This window comes from Chionomys nivalis, chromosome X (genome assembly GCF_950005125.1).
Source record: "Chionomys nivalis chromosome X, mChiNiv1.1, whole genome shotgun sequence".
NCBI lineage: Eukaryota > Metazoa > Chordata > Mammalia > Rodentia > Cricetidae > Chionomys > Chionomys nivalis.
In genome coordinates, this window is record NC_080112.1 from 110,807,857 (window position 1) to 110,826,365 (window position 18,509).

The 18,509-nt window shown below is 35.3% G+C and overlaps 1 protein-coding gene across 1 annotated transcript; it reads right to left on the reverse strand.

Moving 5' to 3' along the window:
* Positions 1 to 10,126: 10,126 nt before the first annotated feature.
* Positions 10,127 to 10,534, reverse strand: LOC130867921 (60S ribosomal protein L31-like). Its single transcript, XM_057760144.1, has one exon. It carries the CDS (start codon positions 10,502 to 10,504, stop codon positions 10,127 to 10,129), a length of 378 nt encoding a protein of 125 aa, XP_057616127.1. The 5' UTR covers positions 10,505 to 10,534.
* Between the last annotated feature and the right edge of the window lie 7,975 nt (positions 10,535 to 18,509).

Sequence of the window (18,509 nt, forward strand, 5' to 3'; positions counted from 1 at the left end):
TTCAATCTAACTTAGAAGCAAACAATTTTTTATTGAATACAAAACAGCCATTGCATAATTATATTAATTGTTAATTTCTAGCACATTACAGAAATTATTTACTTTAATTTTATCTATTAACCTACAAGTACAAGCAATTTACAATAGGCAAATAGTGGTTGTGATGAATCAACTAAGACACAGTTGGCTTTTTATGTAACTCTTGTTTTTCCACTGTGTCTACTTCAGGATTAAAAATTAAAAAGATATGTTAAATTTAACTGAGATAATCTTCAATAAAATTTTCTCAATTCTAAGAGGATAAGTAAAAATAAAGATCCAAACTTTTGTCCATCATTTACAGTGTTTTAAAACAACACAGTTATCTCATGAGAGATGTTTTTGCTTAATGCAAGCAATTAGTAGTAGTTAATCAAGAATGATAAAGGAAAAATGCAGTAAAATACCATTTAAGCTAGTGAGATATTTAATCCTTTTCAAAGCACTGTCCTCTGTCTTCATGAATGTTTCCAAATAATACTACCTTATCTTTTCCATTTGTTTTACAAACAAAAATACATCAGTCACTTGTCAGTGCAACATAAATCTACTTCTAAGTTATAATTTAAGAGAAATTTGGTTGTATTAAGCAAGTCAAGACAGCAATTAGTTAGAAGCAATAAATGAATACTCTGTGCAACTAACATACAGTTGCTGAACATGAGTCAATTCATCACCATTTTTTTATCTCACAAAATATTGTTATTAAAATACTTGCCATTCACCTAAAGATTACTGGCTGCATGGACAAAATGATTTAAAAGACTCTATCTTGAAAAATGTAAAGCCATAAAATAACTCTATTTACAAACAGAATTCTGAATCAAATTTTATTTTAAGCCGCCAGAACTTGTACAAATCTAAAATGCATTTAGATTAGTCTAGACAAATGTGAGTAGGTAAACATTTTTTTTATATTCTAGAATAAATTTTAGGTTTAAAAACATCAATGTGATGTGGGATTCCCCTCTGTATGCTATGAATATGTTTTATTACTATTGGTTATTAATGAAGCTCTTTTGGCCAGTAGCTTAGTAGAGTAAAGCCAAGTAGGTAATCTGAACAGAGATATAGAGAGAAAGTAGACAGAGTCAAGGAAACACCATGTAGATGCTGAAGGAGAAAGATGCTAGTTGCCGGCCAGAACCTTATGTACCCATACCGACTACAGCCTTGAGGCAATACACAGAGTAATAGAAATGAGTTAATTTAAGATGTAAGAGTTTGCTAAAAATATGCCTAAACTATTGGCCAAACTATGTTGCAATTAATATAGTTTCTGTGTCAGGGTGGCCGAGAAACAAACAAGCAGTCTCCACCTATCTAAACATACTAAAATCACTACATATATAAGTAAATTTGTGTGTGTGTATGTTTGTACAAAGTAGTTTTGCTTTAAGCATAATGACAGGTATAAAAGAAATTTAAATTTTCATGTGTACATTGTTTCATCTTATTATGAATAAATTTTGAAATAATTCTGAAAAGATTATCAGCAAGGTTTACAGTCAAACTCTCCAAATTTGACTTGTTTATACCTAGTTTTCCTTATTTGCAGTTATCTTAAAAGAATAAAACATTGGGACTTTATTTTTAACTACTTGGAAATATATAGATAGAAGGTTATCAAAGTGCTATTTTTCATTGCTAGAGTTGCCTTGAGGACTACATTGTAAGAATCACTTTAACCAAGATAAGAGCCTCTTAACAGTTTAATGTGCCAATCATTTGTGCTTAGGTACCCAGAATCATTATATATCAACTATTGGACAGTTTCATTTTAAAAGATGGATAATGCTATATGTGAAATACTTACAAAACTGTGAAAAAGGATACTGATGTGCAAATGATAGAAAGTGGAAAATGTAAGAGGCTGAAGCTTGTGGAATTGACAGTGATTTAATTATAGGTAAAAATAAGTAGCAAATGGTTCCCAACATTTATAGTTATATAATATTATCTATCCATGCAGCTTTTGCAACAGTGCATGGACTTTCTCTTTTAAAGTTGAATCCTTTGGAAAATTAGACAGGAAAATATAATTAAGGGAATCATGTACTAGAGGCTAGCTTGCTTCTGTTACAAGTAAGGGTCAGTAGGTTCTATATTTTGTTGTGTCACATTTGTAATAAACCTAGAATAAGATTAAGTGGATTCTGACTACAATCAATGGCTGTGACAAACACAAAATAAATAAAACCAGAACATGGATATGATAAAATTAAAATAGAAATTTAGGGAAATAAGTATTTTTATTCTTATTCAAGAGAGCTAATATTATGCAATTACTAGATCAGAATATTCTTAGTTCTAAATAGCTACATAAATCCATAACATATTTTGTTTATATGGATTTATAATGAAACATGTTAAAAATTGGTGACAGTTCTAGTACAGGAGTACATTATTATGAGAACTGAAACACCAGAAATAAATGGTTCCCAAGACACATGTCCAATATAAAGTTAAAAATAACCTTAAGGAAATCTCACAATGATCACCTTAATGATCTCAAAAACATTAAATTAATTTGCTGGGTTTATTTTGAAGTACTTAGTACCTCTGCACATGCTTTGCCTCTTAAATAACCCAACATCTAATTCTCAGTGTTACAGTTCAGTAATACTGGTTAACAGAGTTGAATGTGTGCTTATAGATATAGATTCTTTAGATTATATATGCATGTCCTATTGGGAATCTGTAATTTTTTATTATCCAGGAGCACTTCTTAAAATGCTAAGCACTTCTTAAAAACTTAAGTTGCACCATGAAAAAGTAATACGGTACCGCCTGTTTACTGCCAGTCTAAACCTTAATTGCCTTGTTATTAGGATAATTACGATAGTTTTGCCTGAGACCAGCACAGTTCAGCATGGCAGGAGCTGAGCTGCTCCTGCCTCAGAGCCGTTTGGTGCCCTTGAGCCTTGCAAAGTTCTAGGCACATAGCAGTCCACATTGCAATCAAGCAAGCCATAGTGTCTGCTTGACTCAGCTTTCTTTCTCCCAGAATTCTGTTCTGTCTTCCCCGCCTACCTATGTTCTACCTATCAGGCCAAGCAGTTTCTTTATTAATTAACCAATGAAAGCAACAGATAGACAGATGACTGTAGTAGGAGCTGCGGGCCTCTTCCCACAGCCCGGCTCATGGCTGCCTAGCTAGCTTATGCCCCAAAATAACGACACACAAACTGTATTCATTTAAACACTGCTTGGCCCATTTCTATTCATGTGTGTAGCACCCCAAGGTGCGCTTACTGGGAAGATTCTAGCCTACGTCCATCCTGGGTCGGAGCTTCATCGCGCCTGCTCTGGAGAGGAGAGCATGGCGTCTGTCTCTCAGAGGAGCTGCCCTGCATCTGAGCTCACTTCCTCTTCCTCCCAGCATTCTATTCTGTCTACTCCACCCACCTAAGGGATGGCCTCTCAAATGGGCCAAGGCAGTTTGTTTATTGACAAATGACCTTCCTCCATCATTTCCCCTTTTTCTGTTTAAACAAAAAAAGGCTTTAACTTTAACATAGCAAAATTACATATAACAAAACAGTTATCAAGTAAGAATTACAGTTATAATATTTACATCTATTTTATCTTTTATAACAAGGGAAAACTATAACTAACTATTCTTCAACTCCATCAAAGACTCCAGAAAGATACAATATTACCTAAGCAAACAAGAAATAAGCAACTTACAAAACTCTAGAAATCACAGAGACATCTCGCTGCCTGGACAGTCACCCAAAGTTCCTCTGTACTGTTGGGGCATCCATCTTCAGCCTACAGGCCCATAGTGTCCAGCAGACATTTTCATCAAGCAGGAAATTCCAAAGACAGTTCAGTCACTTTTTGCTGTGCCCTGCAGAATGTCTCGCAGACTCTTTCATGAGTCAGGAACCCGGAAAGATCATCTCACCTTTAGGCAAGTTCAGCAGTCCTCTCTTTGCGGGTTCTTTGTGTCCAGTTTATGCATCAGTCCATGCAAGAGCAGTTTCTTGCCCAAATGGCTATCAAACTCCATAAGGTACCTCTTCGATGCCCATCTTCTTTCTTCTTGAAGTAGATTGGTACTGCCAGGAGCAGGGTGTCTCATTGTCATGAAAAACCCTAAGTTATTAAAACATTTAAAATGCCATATTCTATAATCTTTGAAAGATATGAAGAATGCCCATCTAAAATATATCTATGTACATCTAGAAAATCTAACATAATAAGCTTAACTATTATTGATAATTATCCATTAACAACCTATATACATTACATTTTTAAGTGAACTACACAATCACAATACCCTAATCAAGATCAGAAATACATATACATATAATAAAATTGACCTTAAATTAATATCAGTAAACCAAGATTCATATCAATGCAAATTGTTCACATCTATATCATCTCCCCCTTTAAATGTAAAAGAACATTTATAAACAATATATGGGAACATGGGCACAGTTTTTTCTCTCCAAACTGCTTTCTGCTGAATGGGGGCACTGTTATTTGGGTCTTTTATGAGATAACCTGTCTGCTAGGTTCCTCTCAGTCTGCAGTTGAGTGAAGTAATTTTTTGAGGGTGTTCACAGCAACCTTTCAGGAGGACGTGGTCCATCATACCATATTGGGATAGAAGTAATCCACAGCATCTCATCCTCTGTGAAAACAAAAGAAGAAACTCTTTTCCAAAGTATCATATCCTTAGATCCAAATTTTGAAGTCAAGGTATTTTGAAAATATCTATCTTGGATTAGTTCAGCAGCATTTATAAACAAATACCTTTTAGCAGCTGTTGCTCCTTCCTCAACATTTAAACAATTTAAACAGAGCATAATAGCATATAGTATCAAGATTCTCATTGTATTTTCCATCTTTGTGCGGCTTTATTTTAACCTCTATTTTGTTTATTTTTACTTTTATTTTAATTTTTTTCTGTATATCTTTGTCCTGGAATAACTCTGGAGACCAGGCTGTCCTTGAATTTTCAGAGATCCTTCTGTGTCTGCCTTCCAGGCATTGGGATTAAAGGTGTGTACTGCCACACCTTGAAGTCACAGAGGTCAATCTCCCTCTGCCTCCCAAGTGTTGGGATTAAAGGTGTGTACTACCACACCCAACTACTTCCTTACTTTTGTTTTTTTTACTTGTAAGAATTTTAACTTTCAGCCTGTATATATTTTTAAACACACTGTAAATCATTTAAAGTTTTCTTTGTCTTTGAATCTCTCTTTACTGTATATCTCTCTTTTTTTGGACCACGTGAGTCCTTAATTTACTGAGCAATATGGGTAGGATTAAAGCTGTGGCTTTGCCAGCTAGATCTAGCCCATTCCTTAGCTTTCCAGCCTCATGACAGAGGTACCCGCTGTAGCCATGTTTTATCACCACAACTCTGTGGCGTTTTAAGGTCCTTGCCAGTAAACAAGCTACAACACTCAAATGCTCTCTCTGTAGCTGACCTCCTGCCTCAGAGTCAGAGTTTGCCCTGGCAGGACGGACCAGAATGCCATCATTTTAAAACAGCACAACCTTTTTTCCTGATATGGTCAAAAACAAACAATCATGCAGTCAGCTTTTCATCAACACCGTTCAAGTGTTCATGGCAGGACCTCTTAATGAGCTGTGGGTTTTGCAGCTAAAGCTGAGTCAGGAAGCCTCTCTTAGATGAGAGTGCTTGCTTGCCTCTAGCAAGCAGAGCAGACCCGAGAAATTGTTGCTACCAAGAAAACATGCTTTACTCTATTCTTTTTCAAGTTTTCTCAAGCTTTCTGTAGATTCAGTGCCCCATGTCTGGGCGCCAAATGACCCTCCTCCATCACAGAATTCTCCTCAACATCCACTGACTCTTCTCTCTGCACTCCCTTCAGTGAAGTTCCCTTAGCATTGAAAGGTTGAAGGTTGATAAAGGTGATTCATCCACTCCTTTACACTCAGAGTTATTTATACTTGGTGCTTTGAACAGATAGAAGTTGCTACACTAAAAATATACATAACAGAAATAAAGCTCTCTGATCAAAATTGATAATAACACAGATTTATTTAGAAGACTATTTGACAGCATGACAATTTAGCACCAGAGCCTTTCATCTTCCCATTTATGAACTTCTGACAAGGTTTATAGTTTCATGCATTATATCCTTCATATGGAGAAGACTTCATATTAAATCAGAAGGCAAAAGGCAAATAGTTACCCATATAGTAATAATGCCATTATTGTACTTTAAGCACATCTTTTCAGTTCAGTAATATTTATAACTCTCAGAGTCCAGAAAAATGTATGACCACTGATTTGTTTTCTCTCCCAGCAGTATAAACAGTACCTTTTGTCACTATGTAAGCTGGTCAACAGGGAAAGCAATTTCTGTCCAATTTGAGGTCAATTTTGCTATTTCCTACAAACACCATGTGTGATATCTTCAGAAATAAGGTTTTACTACCTAAATGGGCAACCAAGAGCAACGACAATAGCCCATATGTTTTTTGGGTGCCTCTGGGGACTTCTTGACCAAAAACTCAAAACCTGATTATTTATGGCTGACCCTGAGAGTTTCATTTCATTATATATGTCTTCTGAAATACCATGTTTAAGTCTTCAATTATACATCCCATTTTTATTCCCTCCCTTACTCCTTTAGAATATGCATTCCATTGAAATGATAGATAGATAGATAGATAATAGATAGATGATAGATAGATAGATAGATAGATAGATAGATAGATAGATCAAAGTAGATATGTGTTGGTATTAGAGGTATAATATAGTACCTGGAAGGTTGGCTTGTACACAATAAGAGCTTGAAATTCATTAGTTGAAAGAAAGAATAAGTAAATGTTTCTCAATTTGAAATACATATCAAGTATGAGTGGTAAGTAATAAAATTTATATAAAAGAGATGCAATAACCAGAGAACCTGATAAAATTTCTAGATGTCACAGGGAAAATTAGTGCAAAATTAGACTCAGTTAAACTATGGTTTCCTTCACAGACCTACTCTCCATTGGGGGAATGCTATTTCTCTTTGGGTAGGTATTTTTATCTCTGCTTGAACATCAAAGACAGTTTTGTAACTTAAAAGTAACTCTGATGCCTAGGTTCACTCCCAGAAATTCTGATGTTTGCAACAGCAGTTTCATCGCATCACCTACCATTATAAGTTATTGTTTCAAACACTCCAGACTGATGCAGGTTAAGATCTTTCCTGGTAAGCCAGCTCGTGGTGCTACACAGAATATTAGAAATGGGTTAGATCAATATGTAAGAGCTAGCCAATAAGAGGTTGGAACTAATGGGCTAGGCAGTGTTCAAAAAAAAAAACATTTAAATAGTAAGTCGTTTAGAGCATAACTTCTTAAACATTTCTTTCATTGATAATCACTATTTGCCTGAGAAAATGTTGTATGACCCCAGAATTACTAACCTATAAAACTAAGAACTTACTGAAAATAAGTCATAAAAAATCTTAGAGCTAAAATGGAAACCCAGTTAGCAAAGAGCTCATCCTCCAAGCATGAAGATCTGAGTTCAGCATCCAAGCATTCATACAGTAAACTGGACATAGTGATGTGTGCCTAAAATCCTTGAACTAGGGAGGAACCTGGAACTTTCTGGTCATCCAAGTATCATGTGTAATATAAGGATTTTGTACTGATAAGATATATGATGTTAAGTTATGATAAGAAAATGTCTTTTTTTCTGTAATTAAATCATTGTTATTTAATAATAGGGTTACATGGATGATAAAAGAACTACAATTTATAACTTATAATGATTTCAAATCAGGGCCAACATGTTTCAGGTAGTATTTGTGAGCTCCCTGTTTTATAGGGAGACACACTGTGCTAAGTATAAATGTTAGATGTTCAACATCAACTCTGTACAAACATTTCATGAAATGAAACTGCCAAATGATTCTATAAGCACTTCAGATACATTAGCTGTTTGCCTTTAATTTTTGGCTATTGCATATTCTAAAAACTTTTAGTGTTACCATATTTTTCATGACACACACATTAAGTAGTATAACCCCTGCTTGTATGAGAAGCAACTGGGCTAAACCCATGGTATATGATTTTGGAAATAATCCATCATCTACAGTCCTCAAATGATGATGATAGTCATAAATGTGTAGGGAAATACATGTACAAAATGAGATAATGGGCATTATGGAACCAAACAGAAAAAAGTATTTCAATAATTTGTTTTCTGCAACTTGTTTCTTATTTCTTTCTGATCACAAGACTACTGATTATTTCTATATGTAGTTTTATCTAAGTAATACTATAACCTTATATTTCCAACACTACTGATGAAATCAAGGTGATCTCACTATTTAGCTATTTCTGTTTATGTCAAAAATATCTTTTATTTCATTTCTTCAGTATTATTGTGTTCATACAGTAAGATCTTTGAATCAGAAAATTGGTTTTCAGAGTGATTGTTACAGTGCTTACTTTTGTCCTTACACAGCTTAGAATTTCTGAAGGTATATGTGTCTACATGAGGTATTAAAAATATGCTTCCTTCATCACAGAAATATTCATTAAAATAAAACTTTCTAGCACTAGTTAGGACATTTCAATCTTGTTGCTTTTTATTTAAATATCATTATATAAACAAAAATTTTTGGCAAATATTAAACTGTTTCCAACAAGGTATCTAATGATTTTTGGTGGATTTATAATTCTACTAGAACTTCAGTTTTTAAACACTTTTCACTTCCCCAAATAATGGTCATTGGGTTTAAAGAAAAACCTGTGTACCTGCCTGTAAAGCACTAGTCCCTTTGTGTATCTACAGATTTTCCTCTTCTGCATGTTTTCTATGAATTGCTTCTAAAATATTATGTTTCACCTATTTCTTAAATTTAGCATAATAATTTTGAGGGTGATTCAAGTTGTACCATTAACAATTTTTAATTTCTAAAATATATATTATAATATTAGTTGAGTATATAATTAGCTGTATAGGACTGTCATGCTAAATTGCCATTAGTGTCTTATGACAACAAGTTATTTTCTTTTATCTATAGTTATTAATTCCAGAAAAAAAATGGTGAGCATACTGTCAGACTCTATTTGAATTTCCTGACAAAGAACTCTCTTTGTTTGTTCTTTTTACTTTATCATTATATATTCATTTTTAAAATGATGGATTTCAATCTGACATTTTCATAAATGATTTTGATCACACTCATTGCTTTTTACACTTTCTTTTCTCACGCATAAAGGACACTTACTTGTAGGTACCCTTCCTCCTTCCAAATAGTAGGTCTTCTTCTTTCAAGCATTTTAATATAAATACCATTTAGGAAAGAAAATGTAGACTGTGTGTCTTTTTGAGGCTGGCCAATTCCTGTTATCATTATCTCTTGTTCTCTCTTTTTTTAATCCACTCTCAGTAAATGTTATTCATTCCTACCATAATCTTTTTGCTTCTTCCTGGCCACAAGGCTATTGATTATTTTCAGTATGCTATTATATACAAGTAACACTCCCAAGTTATTAAGTTTTGCCAACTACTGATGTTTTCAGGGTGATTTTACTCTTTATCTGTCTCTGCTGCCACACTGCCTCAGATTCTGATTTATGGACATCTATTAATCCTTTCATTTCCCCAGCATCATACAGTGAGTTCTCTGAAACAATAGAATTGTGTTTGTTTTGAAGAGTTGGTGCTAAAATGTATTCTATTATAACAGTCTGAATCAACAGATTTCTTCGTGAGCCATTTTTCTTAAAACTATTCCAATGTGTAAGAGGTATCTGCTATAAAGTTAATTTGATTTTCCTAATGATATATGATCTGAAGCATCATTTAGATATATTGTTCACATGTAAATTTTATTTTTAAAAAATTCTTCACTGACTTTAAAAGTAATTGTCACGGGTCAAAAAGATAGTTCAGAAAGAAAAATCACTTTTCAAAGGGACTAATGACTTACTTTTGATCCCTGGGACACATATTTTGGAAAAAATGGAACCCCAAAAAGTTGTTCTGTGATGTTTTCACATATGCTTTCCACAAAAATAAATAAAATATATATTTTTTATTTTATTTTATTTTTTTTGGGTAGTTCTCCAACTTTATTTGAGATTCAGTAGGTTAGTTCTCATCCACATTGACTGTCTGTAGATTTTTTAATGTGGTAACAGGCACGTAAGTTACCAATGTGTAGAGTTTGTTTGGTGAGTCCTCATCCTCATTACGTTTTCTGGATAAACGTACCCGGATACGATATGGAACATTCCTTATTCCTTTGGCCCAGACGGCTTTATTGAGCCTGGTATCAATCCGCACATCTGGAGTCCCCATCTCCTTCATGGCAAATTTCCGGATTTCTTTGAGTGCCCTAGGAGCACGCTTCTTGAAGCCCACGCCATGGATGCGCTTGTGAATGTTGATGGTGTATTCTCGGGTCACCACCTCGTTGATGGCAGAACGGCCCTTCTTCTTCTCGCCACCCTTCTTTGCGGGAGCCATCTAAAAAATGCAGGCGACAGGGAGGCTTCTGCCGGGCCCAAGCTGGAAAGCTAAAATATATATTTTTTAAATCAGTGGTTTGTATCTCAAGAAAAGGGAAGCATAATAAATAGTTACGGATGGGATGGGAATAGGCTGGATAGGGTGAATCAAATAGGGAGAGGGAAAGAAGAGGGATATATAGGGATATATAAAAATATATCTATAAAGGAATATACAGAAGTACAAATAAAACTAAGGTTCATTTGTTGGGTTATATGTAAACATAATACAACAAACGCTTCTTAAGATATATACATGTGTATGCACCTTAAAGTTTCTTAATTTAGCACTGTCACAGAAACATAGTTGTCAAGGTAAAATTAAGCCAGTGGACTATGTCAAGTATGTCAGATATTTGACCACAAGTCTGTGTGTCTATAGTGATGTGAATGTGACACCTCTTAACTTACTTGTAATCATCTATTACTCTGGAACATGCACCTTCATAAAGCCCTGAATTAATCTTTAGGGAGAAGAATGCCTAATAAAGAACACAATAATGTGCAGTAGCTGTGGCAATAAATTTGATGAAAGGTTTCCTGAAAGCCACAGCAAAGGGTAATATGAGTCCACTTATTAGCTCTGTGTTGATGTTATTTATGTTCTGTGACCCATGGGGAGATAAGAGATTTTATTTTGCTGCCTAAGATCCATCCCAGAACCTGGGCATATTAGTTCTTTGGGACTAGTATTTATATACTTACTGGGACATAGGTGTCTTCTAAGGAAATGCTTTTTTTTTTTCACAAAAGAATCTTACAGAACTTTTGTTTGTGTTGTTGTTTTTGTTTTGTTTGAGTTGTATTTAATTCTTTTTATCGTGTGGTTTGACAACTGATGTGTGTGTGTGTGCCTTTTGGATTTTCAAAAATGAAATAATGAAAGAATAGTGAACATGCATAAAATCCTACAATAATTCTCTATGAAACATGCTTAGGGGGTATAGAATCAAAGTGAAACAGTGCTGGCTTTATTGGATATAGTTCCAAGAATATTCTTTTCTAGTTTTACAGCAATTCAGTACCTGTTGAAAGTTGAAGTTGTAGAGTTTCATTAATACCCGGGTCTGTTGGACAGTATTGTATGTATTCAAATTTTATAATTCTATATGATTTATTGTTTTCAGAATTGATTTAATACAATGATCATGTTTTATTGCACTCTATGCTCTTAATTGACTGCAGTTCACAACAGAAGTGAAAAAAGAGAAATTCAAGAAAAATGTTGGTAGTATATTATGTATTCCTTTAGCTATTTCACTGAACTTTGTTTTTTACTATCAAATCATAAATATTACACCTCATTATTTTCTTTTCAATGCAATATTTTCATTTTTGTTAATTTCATACAATGTGTTTAATTATACTCACCTCTCACCCCTTCCTCTAACTCATCCTAGATGTCTACCTCTCATCTCCCCACCCCAACTATTTGTCCCCTTTTACTGATTAATATCTCATCAACCTCAACTTGCATTGCCCCTATTCTCAAGTTATATCAAGGCATCCAGTGTAGTTGGTCATATGCTCAGATACCCATACACTCTGGTGTGTCAGGCCATCCACTTCATACTATAACGTTGGTTGGCTTGGTCATTTTAAAATCTGTCTTGTGCAGATAACTACAGCTTCTGTGATTTCATGAGTTCAGTGGTTGGTTCTCTCACGTCCAGCAGGTACTCCTTCAGTCTTCTCCTCCTCAAGATCTGTCTCTTACAGTTTCACAATGGGTCCTGAGCCTTAGTTGAAGGAAAATGTGACTATCCCATTTGTGGATGAGGACTCTAGGAACGGTTATTTTCCACATTTTGATGAGATTTCTGTTTCTTATTTAACTACCCCACACAACAAAGAAAACTTCTCTAATGATATTTGAGAGTTGCATTAATCTAAAAGTTATAGAAGTAAAAATCAGGTTGTTACTGTGTTTGTTTAGTAGAAAAAATGGTAGTAAATTTAACCCTGGGGTCTGTGATCTTTGCAGTATGGTTTCTTGGCCAGATTTCCAGAACCATGTGTGAATTACCTCCTGTGAAATGGGCTTTAAATGTATTCAGAAAGCAGTAAATTATTTCTGTAACTTTGTGTCATTATTGGACCAATTCAAAAAGTTCACAGTCGAATTAACATTATTTAAGACCTTTCCCCTCAAAAGCCTATAAAGAACCTTCCAGTACTTTGAAAGCTACTCATCAGAGAGGCATATTCTTTTTCAGTGGATTCACTGGAAGGGTATCTATGGTATACTTAGAAAGCAAATATATTTTCTTCTCTAAAATAAAGATTTGGAGTTATGGTAACATAAGCAACATAAACAATGCAAAACTTGGAACCTTAAAGTATAAAAGTTATAAACTATGCATTCCAAAATATATTATCATAATAATAGAGAACATTAACATATGTCTTTCTCATATTTATTTACTTCTGGTGGAAATGCAAACTTGTATAGTCACGTTGGAAAACAGTGTGGAGGTTCCACCAAAAAAACCCAAACAGACAAAAAGTAAAAATAGATCTACTAGGATGGTAATGGTGGCATCTAGGTGGGATGAGTGGTGGGACTCTCGGCGACCAGAATAGTGAGGCCAGGAGGTATGGGTTGGGCACCGCCAAGTCAACCTGACATCGGAAAAGGCGAGTCTCTTCTCTCTGATCGGCCTGATTACACAAACCATATATATATATTATGTATACATATATATATATATATTATGTATACATATATATATATATATATGTATATGGAGGGGGGGGACCCATTCCTGGCTCTTGATTTTTATGTGTTAGCCTCTCATGTCTAGTAGGGGCATTGCTGAAATGTTATATATTATAGGATAACTCCTTCCCCCAGACCTGTATGTGTATATGGGTGTGTATGTGTATGTATATAGATAGATATATAGATATAGATATAGATATAGATAGATAGATAGATAGATAGATAGATAGATAGATGATAGATAGATAGATTGTGTGTGTGTGTGTGTAATCTCTCAACCCTCATCTGTTTGCAGTACCTGATGATAAGCCCATTTACCAACAACTGGACAATACATAGAGAGTAAGAGGCTGCAGAAAGATCAGATATAAAGCAAACATACATACTTCACACCACGATCATATCCTATCAAGGATGAGAGATCATTTTGAAAGAAAAACAAAAAAAATTGTAAGAGTTGAATTTGGGGGAGGACTATAGGAAACATCTTCTGGATGTGAAACTGTATATATGAATTCACTGATGTTGGAACAGAATACAAAAATGCTGATGTAAACCCAAGCTAGATTACAGCATGGAGACTGGAGTTGATCACATAATCCCATCCTTAATCATGGGTGCTCTTAACAATTGTTACCTGAAAAGAAAAGAGGAAGCAATTTTTCGTAAAATGATATGCAGACCCTGTAACATTGCCAAAACTCCAGTAGAAGGTCATACATCCAAGAATATTTGAGGCACACCAATTGGACTTGAAAAGTTTAAAATCATATGACAGAAGACACAAAGTTGGGTAGGTAGGGAAAAAGTGTTGGGTCTGCAGCGAGATCAGTAAGTGAGGGATAAAAGGACCGAGACACATTGTATGACACTCAGAAAACTAATTTTAAAAAAGTGTGTGACCTTACTTTTTCTTTCGCTTGTATGTGCATGTGTAAGTGGTGGTATATAAATGGGACAGTGTACATATGTCACACTGCGCTCTAGAGGCGAGAAAACAACAAAGGGTGTCAGTCCTCCCTGTCAAGTTTGCTTTGAAGCAGGGTCTCTTGGCATGAACCCACTGTACATTCAGATTAGCTAGCCAATGACTCCAGGGATTCTCCTGTCTCCCTCCCATGAACTGTAGGAGTAATGGGGTTAAAGACATAAGGCGCCATCTTGTTTTAAAGTATGCCTTCTGCAGATTTGATCTCAAGCCCTCATGATTCTGTAAGGCCTTATTTGTAAGTAGAAAGAGATTTATTAAATAGCTAATGAAACCAAAGAAGTGTCAAATATCTGGCCCTGGCTGCTGCAGATCCAAGACTGTGTAGCCTGGATAACAAAGCAGGAAATACACACCCACAACAAGTAAGCAGGCTCATCAAATCTACCCTGACCTTGGCCGGGAGCTCAGTGCATTTTCCCCTCTTTTTAATTTTAAAAGACAATATAAACTGATTAAAACTTGTCTTTCCTCTACTCTCCCAGTTTCACTTCACCTCCCCTCTCATTTGAATCCACTTTCTTTCTGTCTCTCATTAGAAAAGAATGGGATTCTAAGAGATAACAAAACAAACAAAAATATAACAACAATATAAAACATAATAAGATGAAACAAAAGCCATCACATCAAAGTTGGACAAGGCAAACCAACAGAACAAAAAGAAAAAACAAGAGAAGGTACAAGAATCAGACCCATTTTCATACTCAGGAATTTGATAAAAAATACTAAACTGAAAGTTATAATATATACATATTATTATTACATATATATATGTATATATATACACACATTCCTGTGTTAGTCCTACTAACATATGAACTAATATGAGTCCATATGAGCTTGCTCCTATGAGGGTCTTGTTCTGATATTCTCTATCCCCTCTGGCCCTCATGTTCTTTCTGCCTCCTCTTCTACAGGGAACTCTGAGCTCTGAGGGGAGGTATTTGACAGAGATAGCTCACTTATACCTGTGTTTTCCAAGGTCTCTCTCTCTCTCTCTCTCTCTCTCTCTCTCTCTCTGTGTGTGTGTGTGTGTGTGTGTGTGTGTGTGTAATGTCTGGCTGTGGTCTGTTTTTGTTTCCATCTGCTGCAGGAGAAAGTTTTTTTCTATGATGACTGAATATGTCACTGATCTATGAGTATAGCAGAATATCATTAGGAGTCATTTAATAAACACTTTTTCTTTTCTTATTTCTCTCTCTCTTTCTCTCTCTCTCTCTCACATGTGCATGCATGGGTGCGCTTTCTTTTTTGTTTTTATTTATTTAAAAAGAAAACAAACAATGTTCTTTTCATTTTACATACCAACCCCAGTTCCTACTCCCTCCCCTCCTCCCCTTCCCTCCACTTAACCCCTTCACCCAACCCTTCTTCCACTCTTCAGAGAGGGTAAAGCACATTACTTTGGGGAAGGTCCAAGGCCATCCCTACTATATATAGGCTGAGCAAGGTATCCATCCAAAGAGCATAGGTTCCAAAAGGACCAGTACATGCAGTAGGGATAAATCCTGGTGCCAGTGCCAACTGTCCTGTAGTCTGCTCCAGCCATACAAATGCCACCTACATTTCGAGGGTCTAGTTTGGATCCTGCTTCCTTCCCTGTACAGCTGAAGTTGGTGAGCTCCCATTCAGGTAAACTGTGTCAGTGGATGTACCAATCTTGGTCTTGACCCCTTGCCCATATTCTCACTCCTCCCACTCTTCAATTGGACATTGGGAGCTCAGCTTAGTGTTCCTATGCAATTCTCTGCCTTTGTTTCCATCAGTTGCTGGATGAAGGTTCTATGGTGATATTTAAGATAGTCATCAGCCTGACTAAAGAGAAAAGCCAGTTTGGGCACTCTCTCCTCTATTGCTTAGGGTCTTAACTGGGGTCATCCTTGTGTATTCCTGGAAATTTCTCTGGTGCCAAGTTTCTTGCTAGCCTCAAAATGGCTGTCTCAATCAAACTATCTCTTTCTTTGCTCTCATCTCTATCTTTCCTCCATCTCCACTATCCTGTTCCCTCAAGTTCTTCTCCCCCCTCCTTTTCTCCCCTTCTTGCTCTCCCTACTCCCCCGACTCTCATAATCCCAATTTTGTCAAGCACTCTGTTTTCCCTTTCCAGGTCTATCTATGTATGTTTTTCTTAGGGTTCACCTTGTTACTTAGCTCCTCTAGGATAATGAACTATAGGCTCAATATTCTTTGCTTTATAGCTCGTATCCACTTATCAGCAGCCTTCCTATATACAAATGATAAAGAAATCAGAGTAACATCACACTTCACAATAGCCACAAATAACATAAAATATCTTGGGGTAACACTAACCAAAGAAGTGAAAGACCCATTAGACAAAAACTTTAAGTCTTTGAAGAGAGAAAGTGAAGAAGATATGAGAAAATGGAAAGATCTACCGTGTTCTTGGATAGGTAGAATGAACATAATAAAAATGGTCATCCTACAAAAACCAATCTATAGATTCAATGCAATACCAAACTCCCAACACAATTCTTTACAGACCTTGTTTTGTTTTTTGAGACAGGGTTTCTCTGTGTAGCTTTGGAACCTGTCCTGGAACTCGCTATGTAGTCCAGGCTGGCCTCAAACTCACAGATTCGCCTGCCTCTGTCTTTCAATACCTTTGGATTAAAGGTATATGACACCCCTACTGGCACCACAGTTTTTTCTAAGACCAGTAGTATTTTGTTTTATGCTAAACTCTGAGCTATCTAATCTCTGGTTCTTGGTGTCCTGAGCAATGCCAGGAAAGGGTTTCTTCTCATAGAGTGGCCCTGAAGTTAAATCCGATGTTCTTTAGATACTTCCACAAAATTGTGCCACCATTGTCCTAGCACAATTTGCAGGCATGAAAGATTATATATGAAAGGGCTGGTAGCTTGATTGGTGCTTATATTTCTCTTTTGGTAGAGTGTAGAGTCCCTTCCTGTACCAAAGACTCTAGGCCACTCTTAGCACCATCTTCACTTCTCTATGTTCAATGAGTTGTGTGGGTGTTGTATTCAGTAATGAGACCTTGTCAGTTTGTGGAGAGCAACCTATTGTTTGCAACAGACTGGGTTATTTGTGGATTTCCACGGGACCCCTTGAAGAAATGAAGCTTTCTTTCAAGTTCAATTTCCTGATATTTATTCAATCAATAAACAAATGTGCACTCGATATCATGTATTTGTAAGATACCGGTTTATTAATGTGAAAATAACTCATGGTCCAGTGATCTGAAGATAATGAGAGCCTGTAAAAATAATAAAATAAGTCTTTGTAAAATAATAATAAAACAATAATAATAATCCAGATATGCTGTCACATGTTAATAATGACAATATCTGTGGAGACTGAGACAGGTATAGACCCCAAGTTCCATGTCAGATTAGAAAGCATAAAAAAAAGAGCTTGGAAAGGAATAGATATATCTATCCCAGTGTAGCACTTGCATAGCATACACAATGCCCTGTTTTTAAGCCCCACTATTAGATAAAAATTAATTGATTAATTAATGGAAAGTTTAAGAAAAACAATGAAGTATAAGATCAGGGGCTATTTTATGAAAATGTAAAAGATGGGAGACATATAAGAGTAAAGAGTAAAAAAAATCCATGAGAAAATTTTATAAAAGTTGTTCAAAATAAATATCACCTTAATCTAGTAAGAAAAGACTGATGATTCTTTTCTGAAATGAAGAAGAGGCAAGTATATACCAGTATTTAAAATAGATGCATGCATGTGAATTAGCTAAGATTGAATGGTACTAAAACCTCATTTTGCAAATAAAAAGAATATAATATAAAACTCTATTTGAGGATCAAAATAGGATTAATAGAAGAATTTTCAAGGTGAATAATAACCTTAATTATCAATAGGTAGACTGGGAATACAGAGACATTTGTGGACTACCATTGTTTTCCTTTCTGTTTTACTGTATTTAAATAAAAATTTTTATTTTGAAGGGAGATATTTTATAACATTATTTTTCTCTTTTATTTATTCAATGCAAAATTTCTATTTTTTAACAATGTATCTTGGTCATATCCACCCCTCAATACCTAACCCTAGAACTCTCAGCACATTTCTCTTACAATTTCTATGTTTAAGAAAATATCTGAATATTCAGTTAAGTGAAAAGTAGAGGAAAAGTTAGGTGTTTAAAATGAGCAATGGCTTCCTAATTTCCTTCATGTTTCGATTAGCATTTTCAATGAATGTAGTTTTGGGAGAAAGTGAGTCAAAGACACATCATATAAATCCTACAATTTT

What these genes read in the sequence shown, in the direction of transcription:
- LOC130867921 (XM_057760144.1), bottom strand. Translation starts at nt 10,504, where the DNA reads ATGGCTCCCGCAAAGAAGGGTGGCGAGAAGAAGAAGGGCCGTTCTGCC.